The sequence below is a fragment of the Emydura macquarii genome, unplaced genomic scaffold (assembly GCF_026122565.2).
Source record: "Emydura macquarii macquarii isolate MOO-44397 ecotype Brisbane River unplaced genomic scaffold, CSIRO-AGI_Emac_v2 contig_2369, whole genome shotgun sequence".
In the NCBI taxonomy this organism is placed as follows: Eukaryota; Metazoa; Chordata; order Testudines; family Chelidae; genus Emydura; species Emydura macquarii.
Window position 1 is genome coordinate 1,929,175 of NW_027132506.1, and position 19,129 is coordinate 1,948,303.

General features: G+C 56.7%; 1 protein-coding gene across 1 annotated transcript; it reads right to left on the reverse strand.

Annotated features, from left to right (window-relative positions):
• Positions 1 to 229: 229 nt before the first annotated feature.
• Positions 230 to 17,329, reverse strand: IFRD2 (interferon related developmental regulator 2). The gene is made up of 12 exons (XM_067561208.1): positions 17,129 to 17,329; positions 10,142 to 10,258; positions 9,118 to 9,202; positions 8,226 to 8,350; positions 7,426 to 7,583; positions 6,829 to 6,879; positions 5,759 to 5,940; positions 5,272 to 5,377; positions 4,660 to 4,797; positions 3,149 to 3,277; positions 2,836 to 2,931; positions 230 to 2,205 (listed from the first exon to the last, which is right to left on the reverse strand). Exons 1-12 carry the CDS (start codon positions 17,175 to 17,177, stop codon positions 2,125 to 2,127), a joined length of 1,317 nt encoding a protein of 438 aa, XP_067417309.1. The 5' UTR covers positions 17,178 to 17,329; the 3' UTR covers positions 230 to 2,124.
• Between the last annotated feature and the right edge of the window lie 1,800 nt (positions 17,330 to 19,129).

Genomic DNA, 19,129 nt, shown 5'->3' on the forward strand with positions numbered 1-19,129 from the left:
CAGGGGCTCGGCCAGGGCTCTCCCACGGTTCGCTGCCAGACGCAGGCAGGGAAGGGAAGCTTGGCTCCTGCTGCTGGGAGGTGAGCCCGGGACCAGGCAGGGCAGAGCACATGCTGAGGGGGAGCTGCAGAGAGCACACCCCTGACCCAGAGCAGCTGATCCCCACACCCCATGTCCAAAGCCCTGATCTCCCTGCCCCTCCCCTCCCTGGAAATCAGCACCAGGCAGCCCAGCCATTTGCCTTTTAATGATCTCTGCTCATCACAGTGTATAAAACCACTCCAATACATTCACGGGCAACCCCCTAGGACGGGGAATGCAGGCCCAAGACCCAGAGGGCTCCCAGAACAGCAGCACTGCGGGGCACTGGTTCCAAGTGGGTTCTCTGTTGTCCCGGTCCTTCCCTGCGAGGCCATGCTGCTGCCCTGCCCCACCTCTCCCTGAGCCAGCTCTTCTCCCCCCAGCCTTTGGCACAATTGCTGTGGGTGCCCCCCTCCTCCCACTGCCGGGGCTCAGAGCAGCAGCGGGAAGTTGATATCATCGTCCTAGGCAGAGCGCCCTGGTCCCAGCAGCCGGCCCTGCTTCAGCCCTCGGACCGTTCTGCTACTAGAGGGAGACCCAAGGACGCTCCTCGTCCCCTGCCCCAGAGAGCCCAGTCCCCTTTAAACAGCCCCAGCTCCCAGCCAGCTGCCCCGCCTTAACCCAGAGCAGCAAGGCTGCGAGCCTGGGGCCTGCTCTGCAGCCTTGGTGGTGAAGTCACTCCACTCGCTCCCACTGCACTCCAGCCCCACGGCACACACAGATGGGGGGCCTGGCAGAGGGCAGCTGAAGTCACTGCTCTGGAGACAGTGTCACAGAGGCGCCTGAAGCCAGCCTACTACCTCCCCTGGCCTGCAAGCTGCTAGGGAGGAAGAAAGGAGAAAAACCAGCTGGCTCAGCTGCTCTGCCCAGCGTAGGCGAGGCCAGGATGAGGGGTGCTTCCTCCTAGGCTTAGCACAGGGGCAGGGATCCTAGGGAAGGAAGGCCTCAACCTCCCAGCAGGGGCTAGCTGGCCCCATTCCCCAGCTCTTTGGCTCTGGGCAGCATCCTAGAAGATGAGGGTTGGAAGGGACCCCAGGAGGTATCTAGTCCCACCCCTTGCTCAAAGCAGGACCAACCCCAACTAAACCATCCCAGCCAGGGATTAAAAACCTCTAAGGATGGAGATTCCACCACCTCCCTCGGTAACCCATTTCAGTGCTTCACCACCCTCCAAGGGAAAACATTCTCCCTAATCTCCAACCTCCCCAAGCCTGGCCCCACAGCATGGGGACCGGCAGCACCACCCCAACACAGAGCCGGGATTTCTCTCAAGCCCATGGCTGCTGTTGGCCCAGGGCCAGTCTTGGCCACAGCCGGAGCTAGGCTCAGGCTCCTTGAAGGCTAGTGAGAGATCCAGGGCAAGGGAACCGGCAGCCAGCCTGGGCAGGTGGGAGGGGCGTAGTGCAAGAGTGTGTGTGGGGCAGGGACAGGCGAGCCCTGAGCAAGGGAGGGGTTGGGGGGGGAGGGGGAGGAATTGGGGAACAGGGACAGCGGAGGGGGAACAGGCTCTCCAGTAGTGCCACAAGATCAGCATTTAACCAGCACTTCAATTTCCAATTCCCACTTCACTCAGCCAAGCCAAACAGCTCCCACAGCAGGGGAGAAATACACGATACCCAGCCCAAAAGCCTCCCTTCCCACCCCATTCCCAGACTGTGCATTCCCAGGAACTCAGCACCCAGACGGCCCGATGCGCCAGTAAGGAAGTGTGGGGGGTAGCCAGAGGAGGCTGAAATCACCAGCTAAAAGGGAGGGGGTGGGGGGGCCTTCCCTTCCACCCAAACCTCGCTTACATTTTTTTGGTTAAAAAAATAAAACTGCCACGTGTCCGTGGCTGTCCTGCCGGGATCCACCAGCCACGCCATTTAAATACTATTCTGTACATCTATAAAAGCCCCCATGGCTGGGGGGCACGGCACGAGTCAAGGAGCTGGGAGGGCCAAGCGCCTCTCCCCCCCCAACCTGGCTCCTCCCCTACATCACAGTGGTCGGGGTCTGTAGTCTGTGGGTTTGTGCAGGAGGCGGTGAAGGGAGCAGCCTCCGTCACAGGATGTCAGCCCGCTTGTCGCGCACGCGGCTCCTGGCTTTCGTCCGGGCTTTGAAGGCAGCCGAGTTGTACAGGTGCTGGGGGGAGAGAGAGGGGAACGGGCGGCTGGAGGGGACCCAAGCACTAAGGCGGTCGGGACCCTGAGGTTATCATGGGGACGTTGTGGCTGGGGCTGTCGGCCCTGTGCATGTCCCTCACCAGAGAAGGAAGCAGCTGGCTGGGCCAAGTGGGATTCTGCCTCGCTCAGTGGGACGTGTCCGGGCCTAGCCACCCCAGGGCTGTCTGGGGTCCCGTGTCAATGGAGTTGGAGGGTCTCTGCTCCCAGCACTGGGGCCCTTTGCTTAAAGCAGGAAGGGAGCTCCTGGTTTCTGGATCCCTGAGGCTCAGGGGGATGAGGGGGAAGAGGAGAACGCCACCTGGAACGGGGAGCCGCCTAGGATCTATGCCGTCCCCTCTGAACTCCCAGCCTGGCCTGCATTAGCCCACCCCACAGCTCTGCCTCCCTGAAGCCTTCTCCTGGGGGCAAAGCTGACCCACCCTTCCATGCCCCCCACTACACTCAGCGACCTCAAGGATGGCTGGGGGGGGACAGGGACACACCAATGCTCCGTCCTACCCCTTCCCAGAGCCCCCTGGGGCCCCAGCAGCATACAGGGGGGGCTGGAACTGGCAGAAAGGGGCCTGGCTGCAGGCACCCGTCGACGTACCTTTTCGAAGCGGGAGATCTTACTGGCTTTGACAGCCGCGGCGTCCAGCACCAGAGGGGGCCCCAGCTCAAAGATCTCACGCAGCAACTCGTTGTTCTGAAGATGACATGAGCCATCTGTGAGCCCTCCAGCCACGGCAAGGGGACAGCAGCTGCTCCTCCACCACACCCAGCCCCTTGCCGCACGGCTGCTTAGGGTCAGCCAAGCATCTGTTACTGAGACATTCCCCCCCCCTCCACTTACCTGGGAGGGTCTCTGATCCTACCTCTCCTCCGCCCCCCAAAACCTTGTCAGCACCCTGCCACCACCGTACCTGCAGGTGGTGCCTGACCCCGGAGCCCAGCATCTCCTTGAAGGCGCTGTACGTTCTCCTCCTCGCCCAGCTGTCCACGTACATGCATTCCAGCCCAAACTTGATCGTCTCCTCGTGGCACTCGCCGTTCTGGGGGCAGGGAGGCGGCATCAGTGCCTTGCGGGGGAAGCCAGGAGAGCGCGAGCGCCTCCCCGAGCCCCCTGGCATTCTGACATGTGCTCTGCCTTCCCCCCCTCCCCCGAGCAGGGCGCACACGGGGCGCTCCTGGACCAAGACACAACTTCTCAATGATGAGCCTTTTGCCGGGTTACCCTCCCGCCCCCACCACCAGGGCGGGGCCAAGCCCAATCTCTTTGGACCTTTTGGCCCACCCTTGGGTAACTGGTCTGGCATCCCCGGTGGGTGGCATGACCCCCTCCCCCCCCGAGAGATCCCAGCTGTGACCTGCGTTCGGGGCCGGGGCAGTAACAGGCTGAAGGGGGCCAGGTGTGTGCCAAGCCGCCCCCCCCCAGAACCACGCTGGCCTCTGCAGCAATCCCCCTGCCTCCCGGAGCTCCACGTCACCTCCGTCAGCAGGGGCACCAATCAGGGTACAGCACACAAAGGCCAGGTCTGGCCTTGCCCCACGCATCCCTCTGTGGTGCCCGGCCAGACCACACACCCACTCATGGAAAGCAGCTCCCCAGGGCCTGATGTGCCCAGAGTCTGGTAAAGAGCCCCACGTCGGTCGAGGTAGGTACTGACTGCTGCCCTGCCTCGTGCCCAGCCAGGGGTGTATGTGCATTATCTAGGAGATAGGGGCTGGCCTATCAAAGGGATCATGGGGGCACGCTCAGCTGTTCCTATAGAGGAAGGAAACTACCATTATCTTGCCACCCGTACTCCACTGCAAGAGCCACAGCTTCCTCCCCAAGCATAGGAGCCCGCAGGAGCGGCCAGCCTAGAACGGAGAGTCCCTGTCCTACAGCCAGGATCACGACCCCTCTCCTGGCCAGAATTCAGAGCCTGCTTCACCGGGGCCAGGATGTCCATGGCTCAGGAGAGCAGCCAGCAGCGCGGTGGCGGTGGCTCTGTGTGTGTGTTGTGTGTCACAACAGCACATATCACCAAAGCCAGAAAAGTTGCTTTAAAAGCAAGGCCTCTTGAAGAGGAAGGATGAGTTCTGAGCCGTCCAGACACACCAGAGCATGGGAGAGGAATCCATGGGGGCTGGGTTCAGACTGGCGCGTCGGGGGACTCTGAAGATCAGGCTATTAAAACAGCACTAAGGGGCTGGGGGAGGGGGAAGGGAGCTGCTTGGACGCATGAGCAAAGAGGCGGGGGAAAGCCCCACCCTAGCCCCAGAGAAAACCCACCCCCCAACCCTGGCGGGAACAGAATCACCCAGAGCTTCTCCTGGACAAGATCAACTCAATTCTGGCCTGGACGTGCCCAGATCTAGCACGCTCCCGTCAGCAGGCTGAGTGGCTGCATTAGGGGCTTCTCTGGAGCTGGCAGGGGCTAACGGGCACCTCAATGAAGTGCAGCACGTCGCGGAAGATGGAGCGCTGCTTGCGCCTGTCCGTCTTAGCCCGGTACTTGTTGCTGTCAGTGGCCAGGGCTTTCAGCTTGGCGCACAGCAGGTCGGTGTCCTCGTAGAAGAACTCCTCCTGCGTGGGAGGGACAACGTTGGGAGAGGAGATGAGGGGCCTGCTAGGAATTCACCTCAGAGCTCGAGACCCAGCTGAGAGCAGGGATGAGCCATGGCCTGGAGCTCAGGTACTAGCCTTTCCCAGGATCGGGTCAGCTGGGCTGGGAAGACTCGCTAGTGGGGGAGCCGGTCCCACTGCCAGCCTTCTCAATGGACACCACCCAGTGAGCGCACAAAGTCACCGGGGCCAGAACACACCCTGGGCATCCCCTGCCAGCGAAGTGGACTGTGGGACCCCATCAGGAGTATAGAAAAAGGAAACCGCGCCAGTACAGGTCCCACCAACCCCCGGCGCCAGCAACGCAGATGAATAAGCTAGTCACTCTGCGGGTTGACAAGAGGGCGGCGCTGGCTTTGCAGAGGGTTAAAGCCTTCCACCCGCGTTCCACACAGCAGCGAGTCGGCCCAAGCGCCAGGAGTGCCCCCGACGTACCTCCAGCTCGTGGGCCAGCTCGAAGAGCAGCGCGATGGTCTCGCCTGCCACAATGCGCAGGTTGACGTTGTCGCTGGACAGCAGCAGAGGCAGCTTGAGCAGGTGACTGCGGCAGGAGAGCAGGGGAATCAAGGCTGAGCCAGCGCCAGACACGCCGCACTTGCCTGGGCATCTCGGAGGGCAATGGGCAGCCAGGAGAGATCCCGGGCCTTGCTCAGGCAGGAGAGGGTGGAGGCAGAGCAAGGGAGCCGGCCTGCCACGTTACCTCCTACGGAGAGCTGCTAGCATTGTCCCGTGCTACTCACCAGCCACAACGGAGACTGCACTGTCAGGCTGTTCCTCTTATTCCTACCCCACCGTCTGACCCAGTGCCCCAGGGCTCTCCCAGCCTGTACAACAGGGCATGCATTGCCATCCGAACCCTTGGCGTGAAAGAGCTAAATGGCAGCTCAGCCCCCGCCCACCTTCGCACCCACAGGTGACTCACTTGTCCAGGATCTTCTTGATCTGGGAGCTGGGGCAGATGGTAAGGAGCAGGGCCCAGGACTGGAGGGCGTTGCAGTGCAAAGTCTGGAGCAGGGGGCTCTGGTGGGTGGGGACGGAGCTGCCCTCCTCTGGGCAGGAAGTGCCAAAAATGCCCTCCAGGCAGGCGAGACAGGAAACCAGGACCTGGGAGGGCAGGAGAGAGAAGGGGCGTGTCAGTGGGTTATGGGGCCAGAGGAATGGAAGAGCAGCAATGAGCCCCAGCATCCTAACAAGAGCATCTCAGCTGGGTCAGCAGATTCAGGGTCTGCCGGGCCCGGAAGCAGCCTGTTATCCATGGACACTCCAGGTTCTGTGGCAGAGGAACTCCTTGGCCAGGCCTAACCCAGTCATGAGCTGCTGGGGGCCGGGGTGTCTCTCTGATGCTTCCACATTGTCCTAGTCATGGAACCAGCCCCTGGGACTTGCTGCCTGTGGATGCTGGCAGCAGCTGGAGATCCAAGGACACGAAGATGAAGGCCAAAGACTCCTGGATCTTACGTGACATGGCAGCCGGTTCCCTGGGTCCCTCCCGGGGACGGGTCTGATCACAGGGAACAGGACTCTGCTTTTGGTACCTCCTCAGCACTGCTGTCCTCTGAACAGCTGCTCTGGTAAATGGGTCACAGCCACCCTCCACTAGAGGGGAGACATCCCACTACCCAACCCCCAGGGGAGAGCCGGGGGGGAGGAGGGGGGACCAGTCAAGCCAAGATCAAAGCTAGTCACTAGTTAACAGGACATTTCCAGGACTGCCCCAGCCGGGTCTAGCACCGCAGCCAGGCAGGACCTCCAGGCCGGTACCCCAGCCCCAAGCTGCGAGGATCAGGCAGCACTGCAGACAGGGGAGAACTAAGACTGCCTTCCCCGGAGCAGTCGTGTGATGATCAATAGCAACCGCTGCACCCCTCAGGATGGCGGAAGTGATGGCTCGAGTGTATCTGGCTCTGGTCTGGTCTGGTCAGAGGACACCTGAGCCTACAGGAGCTGAGCAGCTTTCCCTGGATTTTCCGTTTAAAGCCCCCATTTGGTTACCTCCACGTCCGCAGCGGCGATGTAGCAGCACATGCCCAGAGCCGTGGCACACTAGACAGAGAGGAGTCGGGGAGAAGAGCAGGTTACAGAAAGAATGCGGGGACATTCCCTGCCCCGGGCCCCAGTGTCTAACTTCCGTGGATCGCGGCCCAGTTTTGCAGACTAGACCATCGACAGCAACAGAGCAGGATTCAGGGGAGAGAGACCCTGTCCCAGCCCCTTCTCTGACAGTATGGAGTCTGGCCCCTTCTCCCAGGGGGCTGGGGGTCTGTGGGGTCAGCGTGAGCGGCCCAGCCAGGAACCCCACCCAGCCTGTCTCAGAGACATCTCCCCGTCACACCTGTCTCTGCGATGTGTCCCTGGGGAAGCCAGAACTGATGGAGAGTGAGAGCCGAGTTCCATGGCTGATGGTCAGTTGTGCACGTTCTGTGATGGATGACGGTGACAACAGCCCAGACATAGTCCCACAAGCGCAGAGCTGAATTGGGCCAGATCTGGTGCTGGGGAGACCCAGCTCCACACGGCACACCAGCATCACTCTGCTCTGCGCTCCTGCACCCCAGCTGGCCGCCCAGGCCCCCGAGGCTCGCTACTTACGCTCTGCCGAGCGAGGGGGCTGGCCGAGGAGTCCATCAGGATGCTGATGAGAAGTGGCTTCAGGCTGTGGAAAACCTCCTCTCCCTCAGGGCCAGAGCCCATCTGAAGGCACAGTAGTGTGAGAACACTGGCAGCCAGAGACTGCTCCTCCCCTTTACCTGCAGGGCAGAGGAAGACAACCTTCATCAGCCTCAAGATCTTCTCCCTTTCTCCACCTGGCAGGCCAGCGCCAACGCAAGAGCAGCGCACGTCACGTGCAGGCAATGAGATGCACCAACACCTGTCAGCCGCTGGATGGAGGTGAATTTCCAACGCAGGCAGAGCAGAGCTTTGCTCACCACTTTGGGCTGGTCTCTTCAGACTGGAGGGGGACTCCCAAACAAGCGGATTTCTTTGATTTTAAGGGTTTTATCCTGTCTAGAGCACAGATAAGTGCCCCCTGTAGGAGCTGAAGGCAGAGGTAGCTCCTAAAGCAGCCCAAGGAGCTAGCTGCATTCCCCACACTGCATTGGGGGCTGGCACTGGCAGGACAAAGCCCTGCCAGGCAGGCAAGGGAAAGTAGGTGGGTTTGCAAAGGTTTTGTTTTAAGGCACTGCATGTTCTGCACGGCATGTGGGATCTTTGCCGCCTGCAGCTCTAACGCTCTGTGTGCATTTCCACCATGACCTGCTGAGGGCGGGAGAAGATCTAGGCTGCAGAGGGAAGATTGGTTTCACATGTAGGGGCTGGACCTGCAGGGTAGATGTTTCCTCCCACTAAGGAGGACCTTCTCAGGGCTGGAAGGGCAGGGGCTGCCTGACCTTTCTTCAGGCACTTCTCCAAGGAGTCCGTGAGCGTGAGCCGGCGTTCCAGCAGGAAGTCGAAGAGCGACTTGGAAGAGAAAGCCAGCCGCAGGCTCTCCAGGGCCACCTGCCGCGTCTTGGTGCTGGAAAAGAGTCCCCGTATTAGACGCTGAGGGGGAGCTGGGGACCTGGAAAGGCCAGCGAGGGCCACGCATCAGTTAGATCAGCTTCCTTGTAGGCGGGTGGGCTGGGTGGGGGAAGGACACATTCTGCAGCCAGTTCCAAAGGGACGACAAACCCTCCAAGCCAGGGAAGCCCTGAGAAAAGGGGGAGAGTTACCATCCTAGTGGGCTCTTCTCAAGAGGGGGCGCAGGGCACCCCCCTTCCAAGTCCAGAGGTGCCAGGCCCAGCAGGGCTGTGGGGCAAACGTGGCACCAGCTACTATGAAACGTGTCTAAGAGTGCTCCAGTGATTCCAGGGCAGATCCCAGGGAGTCCTGTCCAGCCTGGCTCAGCTGCGGTCAGAAACTGCCCAGGAGGAGGAATGGAATTACAGGATGAGATCCCACAGGAGCTGCCGTCGCACCCCTATCGGCCCTGGCTTCCATCAGGTCCGAGACTCCTCCCACACTAGTTCCCCCTCTCCCAGCTGGATGGAAGAAAACTGGGGATGAAACCCAGACACACTCTCGCGTCTTTTCCCCGTCTGGCTGAGCCCACGGGCGTGCGCTGCACCTCGATGCGCAGGGCTCCCGGCACCTGCTGACACCCACTGCAGGGATTCAGGGACTGAGAGGCGGTGAGAGTGCTCAGCACGGCTGCAGCATGCTGGACGTCAGTGCATCCCCTGATGAAGGGCCAGGGCTGGGGGAGGCGAGAGGAAGCCTTGGCCTGGGCCATCCATATCTCACCTTTTGTCCGTCACGTTGTCAATGCACTCCTTCAGTTTGTCTTCCACTTCCTCCTGCTGGGCCTGCTCGTCCACCACATCACTCCCTGCAAGCACAGGCAGAGTCAAGCCCCGAGTGGCCAGACGGAGCTGTTCTCCCTCCCCATGTTGGCCCCACCTCCAGCCTCAGGAAGGAGAGGAGCAGCCATGCCACCTTGCACCCATCCGCCCGACCAGACCCATTGACACTGCGGGGCCGACCTGGAGACAGCTCCATGATCAATTAGGGTGACTGAGCCTGGGACAAGCCCTCACGCTCCATCAGTTAAAGTCCTTTACACAATGGAGGCCTGGGATTTCTTAGCCTGCCCCTGATTTTTATGGACCGGGGGGGAGGGGGAAGATGCCAAGGATGGAAAAGCATGTGGCTCAGGCGCACTGGCAGAGCTGTAGGGCAGCAACAGCACTGGGGCAGCACAGGGGCTGTGGGTCAAGGTGCAGGTGTTCCAGATTAGAAGGCTTTCAAAGAGATCTGCTCTAGGAATCTCATTAGGGGGAAGTTCCCAGCCTGGGCTATACAGGAGGTCAGGCTAGATGATCAGAGAGGTCCCTTCCGGCCTTACAAACTGAGGGGCTCCCCAGACTGTTTTGGGGCCCCAGACTGGACTGAGGTGCGTCGGCAGAGCCGGGGAGAAGCCTGCACCAGACCTAGCTTGACCCAGGCACACTGCGTCATCCCAGACGTAAACCCAGCAGTGGCCTTCTAAGAACAGCTCTTCAGGAGGGACACTAGGAACAGGTGGGGTGGCCTCCGGGAGGCAGCTGCTCCCAGGTAAGTTCCCAGCAGCGCTGCCTAGGTTGGCAGGGAGCGCAAACCATGGGACTGCTGTGGAGAAGGGAGGGAGGCTAACTGCTTCGGGGTCCCGTCGAGGCAGAGACTGCTTGGCTGCTACACGCCCAGCTTGCTCCTGCCAGGCTGTGGGTCTTTGTGGCGTGGTTCTAGGCCAGCCCATCTCCACCCGTCACACCCCCAGCTCCTCACTCACCTGTTCCCTCCTCAGCAACGCTGGTGCTCTCGCTGGCGCTGCTGTAGTGACTCTGCACCTCGCTGGCTGCCTCATCATCGCTGGCCTGCGACTCTGCCTTGGCACTGCTCCGAGCTCCTGGGGAACCACCGGGGCAGAGGCGGTTAGGGCGACTGGGTGGCCGCTAGAGAGAACAGAGCCCCACTTTCCACTCCTGGAGAGCCTCACTTGTCTGGTCAGGCACTTTCCCACCCCACCCCAGCAACTGTAAGAGACACGACCCTCCTCCTCTGGGATCTGTCATCACTGAGCCAGCCGGCCCTGCTTCCTGTAGCTCCCAGTGGCGTAAGGTGCCCAAACGCCAGGGAAGCTTGCAAAGGGAGATCTGGTCACTTCCCCCGATCGCCCATGTTCCCCATCCTCTGCCCACAGAGCCTCACTCACGAGTCATCCAACTCAGGCTGCCAGCCCCACCAGGCAGGGACCCTGCTGTATGCCTGCGAAGCACCACACGTCCTAACGCGCTGCTGTGCGGGCGCCACATGCCGTACTGTGACTCAGCGTGCCGACTAGATCCCCACCAGTGACAAATCTGCACCCTGAGGTCTGGGCTCAGCCCCCACACCCCTTGCTGCTATCGCCACACGCGCTGCTGGAGATGGCAATATTAGCTTGCACTATTGCATCAGACGGAGCCTGCAAATAAGGAAGCGGCAAGCGTCCACGCAGACTGTTGATAGCAAGGGAGGATATGGGCAAATTAGCAACTCCAGTTGAGACGTGCCCTGCTGATAAAGAAGCGAGGCCTGCAGCCTCTGATAATCAGCACCATATGGAAGGTGACGAGGTGCAGGCCAAGAGATCAGACAGGAGGAAGCCAAGGCCGGCCATGAGACAGCTTGGTATGTAGCTATTAGGAGTACAGTCCATCCCAGTCTCCCCATTACAATCCATCTTCCCTCTTTTCGGCTTTGATTGCAAGTTCTTTGGGGCAGGGCCTGTCCGTGGTTTCTGCAGCACCAAACATGTTGATGAGGCTCCAGGGAGGTAGGCAATGGGCCGGCAGGATGACGAATGGCCAGGCTGACCCAGAGCAGCCTCCGAGAGCATGGACAGCAAATGGGGGACCTTGGAGGGGGGGAGATGTGGGGGTACGGCAGGTGTGTTGGTGGAGCTGGGTGATGAAGGCCAGGAAAGCCCAGGATTAAGTGCCCGCAGCTTCCCTCTCAGTGCTGGGCTTTAACACCTGACACTGATTTGGATCGGTGCTGACATCGATTTGGATCGGTGCTCCCCACACAGGGTTGTGTCCCCTAGAGGGGTCGGCTGGGCAGCTCAGGTTGCAGCTAGCCCTGGGGCATGAGTGTGCCAGAGCAGCACTTGGGAGAAGTGGTGTGCGCACAGCTGGGATGGCGGAACCCAGCGACACACTGGGCAGGGACAGGAAGCCAGCAACTGCTCATGGACAGGTAAGTGTCTTAATCGTGTCAGCCCGCAGAGCCATCTACAGCTGCTGACACCCACTGCCTTCCACTGTCCTCTTCCCCCCATCACAGAGCAAGGCAGTGATGGTCCCCAAAGGCGTGGCAAAGAGTGTGAACCAGACTGGCAAAAGGCAGGGGCTCTGTGGAGAAAGCCGGACGTCGGAGCAAGGATGCTCCAGAGGCTACACCAGCTGGAGACATCACAGGTGGCCGCCAAGTGCCTCTCCCCCCGGTACAGCCAAGATCCCTGAAAGTCCAGCCCAGTGTGGGTATTTCCCCAAGGGTAATCTGGATCCAGTCCCCTTCCCCACTTGAGGCCTGGCTTGGGGAGGACATAGCTCACAGCTGGGAACTGAGACATTTGTTGAAAGAGAAAACTGAACGCCACCTTCACCGGTAACCAGCCAGTGCCAGCACGGCACACCCCTCCTAGCTCTTTAAAACCCAGCACTTCAGAAGAAGCTGCTAGGAGACCCAGAACCAGGCAGCGGACACTCGATGGAAGGTTTATTTTGTCTGCACCTCCCCCCCATGCAGGCCAGTGGTGGTAGGAGTGACAGCACTTTGGGATCATTGGGAGAAGAGGCGCTATACACACGTTAGATGGTATTCTGGAGGTGCCTTGCTGAAGAATTGCATAGAGTGAGCCTTTAACCTGAGTGGGCTCCTACAGCACGGCGCGTGCAGAGTTTGCATGGGGCTCCTCCCCAGCCAGGCCAGACACACACAGGGCTTGGGAACTGTGTGCTGATGCAGCCCAAGAAAGCTGAGCTGAGCGGTAAACAGAGGACAGCTCACCTTACGTGACCCCATAAGGAAATGGAGAGATACACTCTGCGGGAAGAGAGCCAAGGACTCCACTGCTATAATCAGAACAAACCAGCACCACACTAAGTTACAGAGAGAACTAAACAGGCAGCCACCACCAAAAGAGGTCAGCGACAGAGCTGAGAGGGGCTGGAGTTCAGGAGACACACCTTGATCAGAGTGCAGAGGAGACAGGATGCTAGGGAGTGGAACTGGGATAACCCTTTGGGCTTTATTTTTAAATCCTTGTCCAGCAGCTGGCATATGGAGTCGTACTCATCACAGCATGCTCTGTGCCAGGGACATGCTACTGAAGGGTTAACGTTCTTTTGGCTCCATGCCTGCCACGAGGTGGCCACAGAGTGTCCGAGCCAACAGCCCAGTTGGCAGAGAGATGAACACGCAGCCCGCCCTGGCAGCAACAATCCCTTCCCCTGGAACAAGCCAGCACGTTGGCAAACAATGCAGGGGCTAGGGAGAAAGGGAGCAGGTTTGGATCCTTCGGAAGCAGAGTCAGCAAGTCCCTCTATCTGCACGTGGAGGTCATGGGCCTTTCAAACCCGAATGAGACACACACAAAGCCTGTCCCAAGCCCCCTCGGCCGGTGAGGGACATGCAGAGGGGGATGGGACGAGAAGAACGCATGGGTGAACTTTCACATGCTGAACTAGCTGCTGTGACCTTCAAGTGCCCGCAAGTCGCCCGCACGCTGATGCCAAGTAGTGGTACCAGCAGCTCTGTATTGTCTAATGGTGCACCCCGACACACAGCATGGCTTGCCCCATTTCTCAGCATCGCTCTCTCCTCCCCCTCCTTCACAGCAGCTGGGGTGCATGGACCCATCTACTACTAATAGATTTGCATTCTGAGATCCTCAGGAGGAAATCACTGTAAAACGGCCTCCAGCCAAACGAAGATGGGGCTGTCCAAGCAGAGTCCAGGAACAGCCCATTCCTAGCAGCACAGGAAAAGGGCATCCTGTTGTGGATTTCAGTGAAGACAGCCCCCAGATCTTATCCTACACCCTCATCTTTTGCATTGCTCTCTGGCTATTAGATTTAGCCCTTTGGCTAACAAATGCCTAGAAAATTACTCAAGCCCTGAACACGTGGCAAACATTTAAAACCATGTTAGAGCATGCCATGTTCAATTCAACTTTGGTGGGGGGAGTGTCTCTCACATTTTTGTTGAACACAGTTGCTTAAATTGGCTGTTTAGAGAACGCCACACATATTCAAGTGCTACCACAACCTAAACAATATCCTGCACATGGGCTGGGGCTTCCTATGATTTGGGGTAGATTCATGTTAGCCAGGCCTTCCAGGTGATCTCACAAAGTACAGACACCAAACAGATGAACAGCTGTTTGCACAGCATTGGCTTCCAAGCCAGTAAGCAAACAGCCAGCTGGTATCATTGCAGCTGTGTGTATTTGGAGTATTGCAAACACATGGGTGAACGTGCGATCATCCAGTGCACCGGCAGAAGACACACACTGGACATCCCTCTCGTACAGCAGTGAAGAATGGAAAGCTCCAGGCTGGTCAGAGACACTGCAGTGCACAAGCTGTAAAATTCCTCCTGCTTAGTGAAGTTGTTCCCCTTGGAATAACCTCACTGAGGGTTCCCTCAGAACGCCAACTATGACATGGTCCACTAGGAACAGGAATGGGGCTAGCAATTCATTCCCCAGCAGCCACTGAACTTCAGACAGTAACCGCTTCCGTGATTTGTCCAGTCAAAGATTTGTCTCGACAACTGAGAAGTTTTACTGCCGCATTTTATGGATATTTTTAAAAAAAACCATCCAGGTATGTCTGCTCCCTCCTCTGGATCTCACAGCATGTCTTGACTCCAGTGTCTTTCAGATGCTAAGCGACCTGAGGCAGGAACAGGCTACCTTTGAATGGCGTATAGCATAGATCTCAGCGTGGGCACTTGACCAGCAGCAAATTACATGAAATGGAGATGAGATGGAGTGCCAGATTTCAGAGGAGATGCATGCACAGAAGTAGGAGAACAAGTGTGGCTTGAAAGAGTTTCAGCTTTGTATAATAACTGTGCCTGGAAGCCCTTCTGGTTTGCACTCAGGTATCAGAAGACTACGGTAGCTATCAAGCGTAGGCTAGGTAACTGACACATTGCGTCTCCCTATTTGTAGCATTCTTTCATGCAAGGACACTGCTTAAAAATAAGATTAAGAGTGAACTGGAAAGTGAAAATGGAGATAGAGAAAACAGGAATGTGCTTTGGAAAGAGATTTCAGCACTGAAATAAGCTTTAAAGAGATGCTGTCAACTTGAAAAAAGTCATATTCCTTTCGAAATATTTTTTTGTTAAACCTATTATACAGTTACAAACATAAAAGATGCAGAGAGAGGCTTTTTGTTTGTTACACTACAGTGCCTAGCACAATGTGACCATGATTGGTCTCTAAGATGCTACCGCAACCCAAATGATATGACTCAAAATGCAATGATACAGAATAAATTCTCTGTTTTTCCCAGTGTACTGTGTGCATTTGACAGCACTAGTCAATATCTGTTTCCCATATATAATCAGTTTCTCCTCTGCTGAAAAGACCTTTGAACAGAAGCAGCAAGCACAGCAAATTAATGCTTCTGTTTTGTTTGTTTGTTTGTTTGTTTTTTAGACAAAAACATAGGCATTACTATCTAAAGGTGACATTATCAGAAACTGGAATTTTAAGTGAGCCAGTTTAAAAAATTTAAGGCAACCCTTTAAATTAAAGGATCCTGGAATATTCTTCTGTTCTTCCTGATTTAAGAAGAAAGGAAGAACCGCTAGAAGTCCCACACAGCCACTGATACACACTGGGGCATCTCTACTGAATCCAGAACTTCCATGAAGTCTAATTTTTTAACTCCTGTGCTGAAATCTTCCCCCCCCCCCACTTTGTTAGTGGGCGCCCATATGACACATGGCTTACTTTAACTTTTCCCCCCTGTAGTTCCCCTTTAAAACTAGGTTCAGTTCCCACACTTTTTCTTTTTTAAACACACATTTGAGGGCTATATTTTGGCAGAAAGTATGTACCTAATTTGGGAGAAAAAAAACAGATCACAGCTCTCCTCATCTTTAATACAAGGTACAATATGCCAACTACCCTTCTCGCTGCTTCGATTACAGTGGAATATTCATGTTGGAATCTGTAGCCTTCAGAGACTTCAAATAGATACTGAAGATGGTCTTGAGCTACCCTGATTTAGCAGGCATCCCCCCTGCTAGAAATCCGAAAGGATTATTTTGTTATTGGATTTATATTTTTAGTACTTGGTCAAAGTTTGAGCACCGTGTACATTTATCATGCAATTAATCATTTTTAAACAGGTGCCCAGACCAAGTAACACTACAAGAGGACATTCAATGCACAAAACAAGAGCAACAGAACTGCACATATAACTAAGTGTATTTGCACCTGCTGTTTCAATTCACAGGGCGTTAAAGGAATAGGAAAGGCAAGGTTTGTTCACTTAAGGAGACTTCAGTCAACCACAGTGAGAGGAAGGATGGACAGAATCTAGTGGATAGGATGCTACTGTGAGACTCAGGAGATTGAGGTTCAAGTCCCTGTTCTGCCACAGATTCCCTGGGTCAGTCATTTAAGCCACGTCTATGCTAGATGCATTGACAGACTGCAGTGACAGAAGGTGTTTTCCCAGCGCTGTAGTAACTCCAACTCCCGCAAGAGTTCTTCTATCAAACTAGCCACATCTACACTGAAGGTTTAGATTGGCATAGCTACGGCACCCAAGGGTGTGGATTTTTCACAACCCAGTGCGCCATAACTACATCAACCTCAGTTTTAAGTGTAGGCCAGACCTCAGTCTCTGTGTGTTGAGGACAATAGCATATTATCAAGGAAGCACCTAGAAGTCCCCGTCACAAACCAGGACCTTGCTTTGACAGGTGCTGTACAAACACAGGACAAAATGATAGTGCCTGTCATAAATGGCTTATCCCAATCACCCACACCTTGTCTGAGGAGTGAGTCAGTAAAGGTGAGTGAGACCACTCACAGACTGCAACTGCTGCTGGGAGTGGGCGCCCAAGCACGGTCAGTCGTGGGAGACATGGGGGAGGCTGGCTTGCAGAGCAGATCAGCTGTTTTACGGGGGAATAGAGTTTATAAAAGGCCATGCAGCCCTGCCTGGAAAGTCCTGAGGCACAGCTGGCGAGGCTGGACTGGGTCCCACCTGGTGCACCCCTCTGTGCATGAAGCCCTCAATGGGCACCAGGGAACAACTGCACTGCGCGGCTGGTTCTGCAATCCGCAGCCAGCCATGGGAGATCTGCCCCGGGGGTGCCAGGGCACGTGCCAGCCTGCCGTGTCCCTGCACCCCCTGCCATCCCTGCAACAGCGGTCAGAGACCCCCGGTCCCGGCCGCTTCCCGACACCGCCCTTCGCCCCAGCCACCCTCAGGCAGCGGGGACGGGGCCCAGCGGGGCGGCGAGGGTCAGTGCTCGGGGCACCCACCCCACAAGGTGACCCAGCCAGCCACCCCCCCCACCAGCCACCACCCTGGGGTACCCCCCCAGCGCTACCCCCACACAGCACCCTCCACCCAGCCACCCCAGGGCACCCCCACAGCTACCACCCCCACACACGGCACCATCCCCAGGGCACCCCCCACAGCTGCCCCCCCACATGGCACCAGCCACCCCCCTACCCTGGGCACCCCCGGCGGTGACTCACCGCGGCCGCCCCTCCTCCGGGCGGCGAGCGCCCTGCGGGAGCGAGGCATGTCGGCGAGGGGAGCCGGGGGCGGACGCGCTCAGGAGGCGGGGGCGGTGCGGGGCCTGGCGCGCTCTGCGGGATCGGGGCCTGGGCCGGGCGCTGCTTGAGATGGGAACCACGCGGCGGCCGCCGGCGCCACCATCTTCCCTCCTCGCTCGCGGCGGGCCCCGCCCTCACCACCGCGCTGCCCCCTGGGAGACGCAGTCTGCGCAGGGGGCGCGTCGCGCTTTGTGACAGGCCCCGGGACTGCGCTGCCCGTGATGCTCTGCGCCGGTGCGCGCGGCCTGGGAGCCGACTACGACTCCCAGCAGGCAGCGCGTGCGGGCCGGAGCCGGGTTGTTAACCCTTGCGCTACCGCCTCCTGGCCTGGGCGTGTTCCACGTGGTAGTAGCCGGCTTGGGAGTGAAAGAAAATAATTGGTTGCTTGACCACAGTTACTCCATTTTGTTGTTTTTAGTGTTCTGCTTTCTGTTGAAATCACCCTCCCGCTCCTTTTCAATATGTTTATGGTGCTTATCCCTGCCAAGGTCAGAGAGAAAGATTAACAGAAGAAACGAAGAGTCAGTTATAATTTAGTTTTTGTTTTTTGCAGTCTTGAGACATAGTCTAGACAATGTTGATAGATAAGTTGAAACCTTTTGCCCTTATTTGTATGTTATGCATATGTTTATAGTTAGAAGAAGTATAAAGTGTAACGTTAATAGTAATAACAATAATAATTTAAGTGTACCAATAAGCATTAAGAATTTATGCATATATAATTTCTTTGTTTGTGTTTGTATAAATATGCAAGAGAGCATGCCTTCGGGGTCTCACACTGACCACTTGTTGGGAAGTGTCCGACCTCTGCAGAAATAAAACTTGGAGACTGCCCAACTACCTGCGTGGATCTCTTTTCCTGGTGCAGGGCAAACGAACCTCATTTGGATATTTTTCCAACAATTCTGGTGGCAGCGGTGGGATTGCCTTGCAAACCGACCCTGAGTTCCTGCGCCAGCCAACGCCCCAGCCGGCAATAGGGTGAGTTCACCCAGAGGGCTTTTGGATGGGGTTTGGAACTCGAGGGAAGGCTGTAAAGCAGTTGAGACCCTTTGCAGTCTCGCAGTCTCCAAGGGATTCAGGTACCTGTATGTTTTGTGTTGTGTCTGTCCGGTTTTCTTAGGAGATTCCGAAACGGGCACTGTCCTTGACAGTGGCCACGCGCTGGGCCTAAGAGCTATTAAGCATGGAAGTTCTGGGTGGCACAAGGTTTTTGTGCATGGAATCTCCTCAGCTTTTCTATCTGTTTTGTTTAGGACCAATTATTGGGTCCCTCTCTGGTCTCTCTGGATACTGGGCACACAGGCTGACCTATCTGCAGGCAGTCCAGCTGGTTCGAGGCAAGTCCTCTAAGGCCAGAAATGCTGTGTGGCAGACTTTGTTTTTCTTTTCCCGCAAAGAGACCATAGCTTATTCTATTCTGTCACTTTGTTTTTGCAAAATCCTCCGGAGGTGTGTTTTTTTAAAGAGATAAGCGCATCCCCAATTGTTCTGTGCACAGGTCGTCCACGAGGTATGAACGGGAGAAATAAGTGCTAGTTTAAGTACTAGGATAAGGGCTCGGATCAGGTTCACTGACCTGTCCTTAAGAGGACAAAAGCCGAGGCTGTGTTGACACAGAGAGTGTGTGGTGTGTGTGTGTGTGGAGTGATAGTGGTGGACGGGAAATGGGGCTCGGAGGAAGTAAAAAAATCCCCGAGGACAGTCCCTTAGGGACGGTGTTAGCAGCATGGGCTGCGGGTAATTTACCGGTACTAAAAGGAATGAAGAAAACTCGAGTCCTAAAACTAAATACAGAATGGCAGAAATATTATTACAAGGATACCCAAATTTGGCCCACCTATGGTACCTTTGATTATTGCAAGCTACAACAACTAAGACATAAGCTAGAAGAAAAAGCCCCGAGGCAGATGGATTATT

What these genes read in the sequence shown, in the direction of transcription:
- IFRD2 (XM_067561208.1), bottom strand. Translation starts at nt 17,177, where the DNA reads ATGCCTCGCTCCCGCAGGGCGCTCGCCGCCCGGAGGAGGGGCGGCCGC. An exon ending in CGTTGCTGAGGAGGGAACAG is followed by an intron (nt 9,203 to 10,141) that starts GTGAGTGAGGAG and finishes CTGTGCTTGCAG; the next exon opens with GGAGTGATGTGGTGGACGAG. An exon ending in AGATCTCCCGCTTCGAAAAG is followed by an intron (nt 2,206 to 2,835) that starts GTACGTCGACGG and finishes CTCTCCCCCCAG; the next exon opens with CACCTGTACAACTCGGCTGC.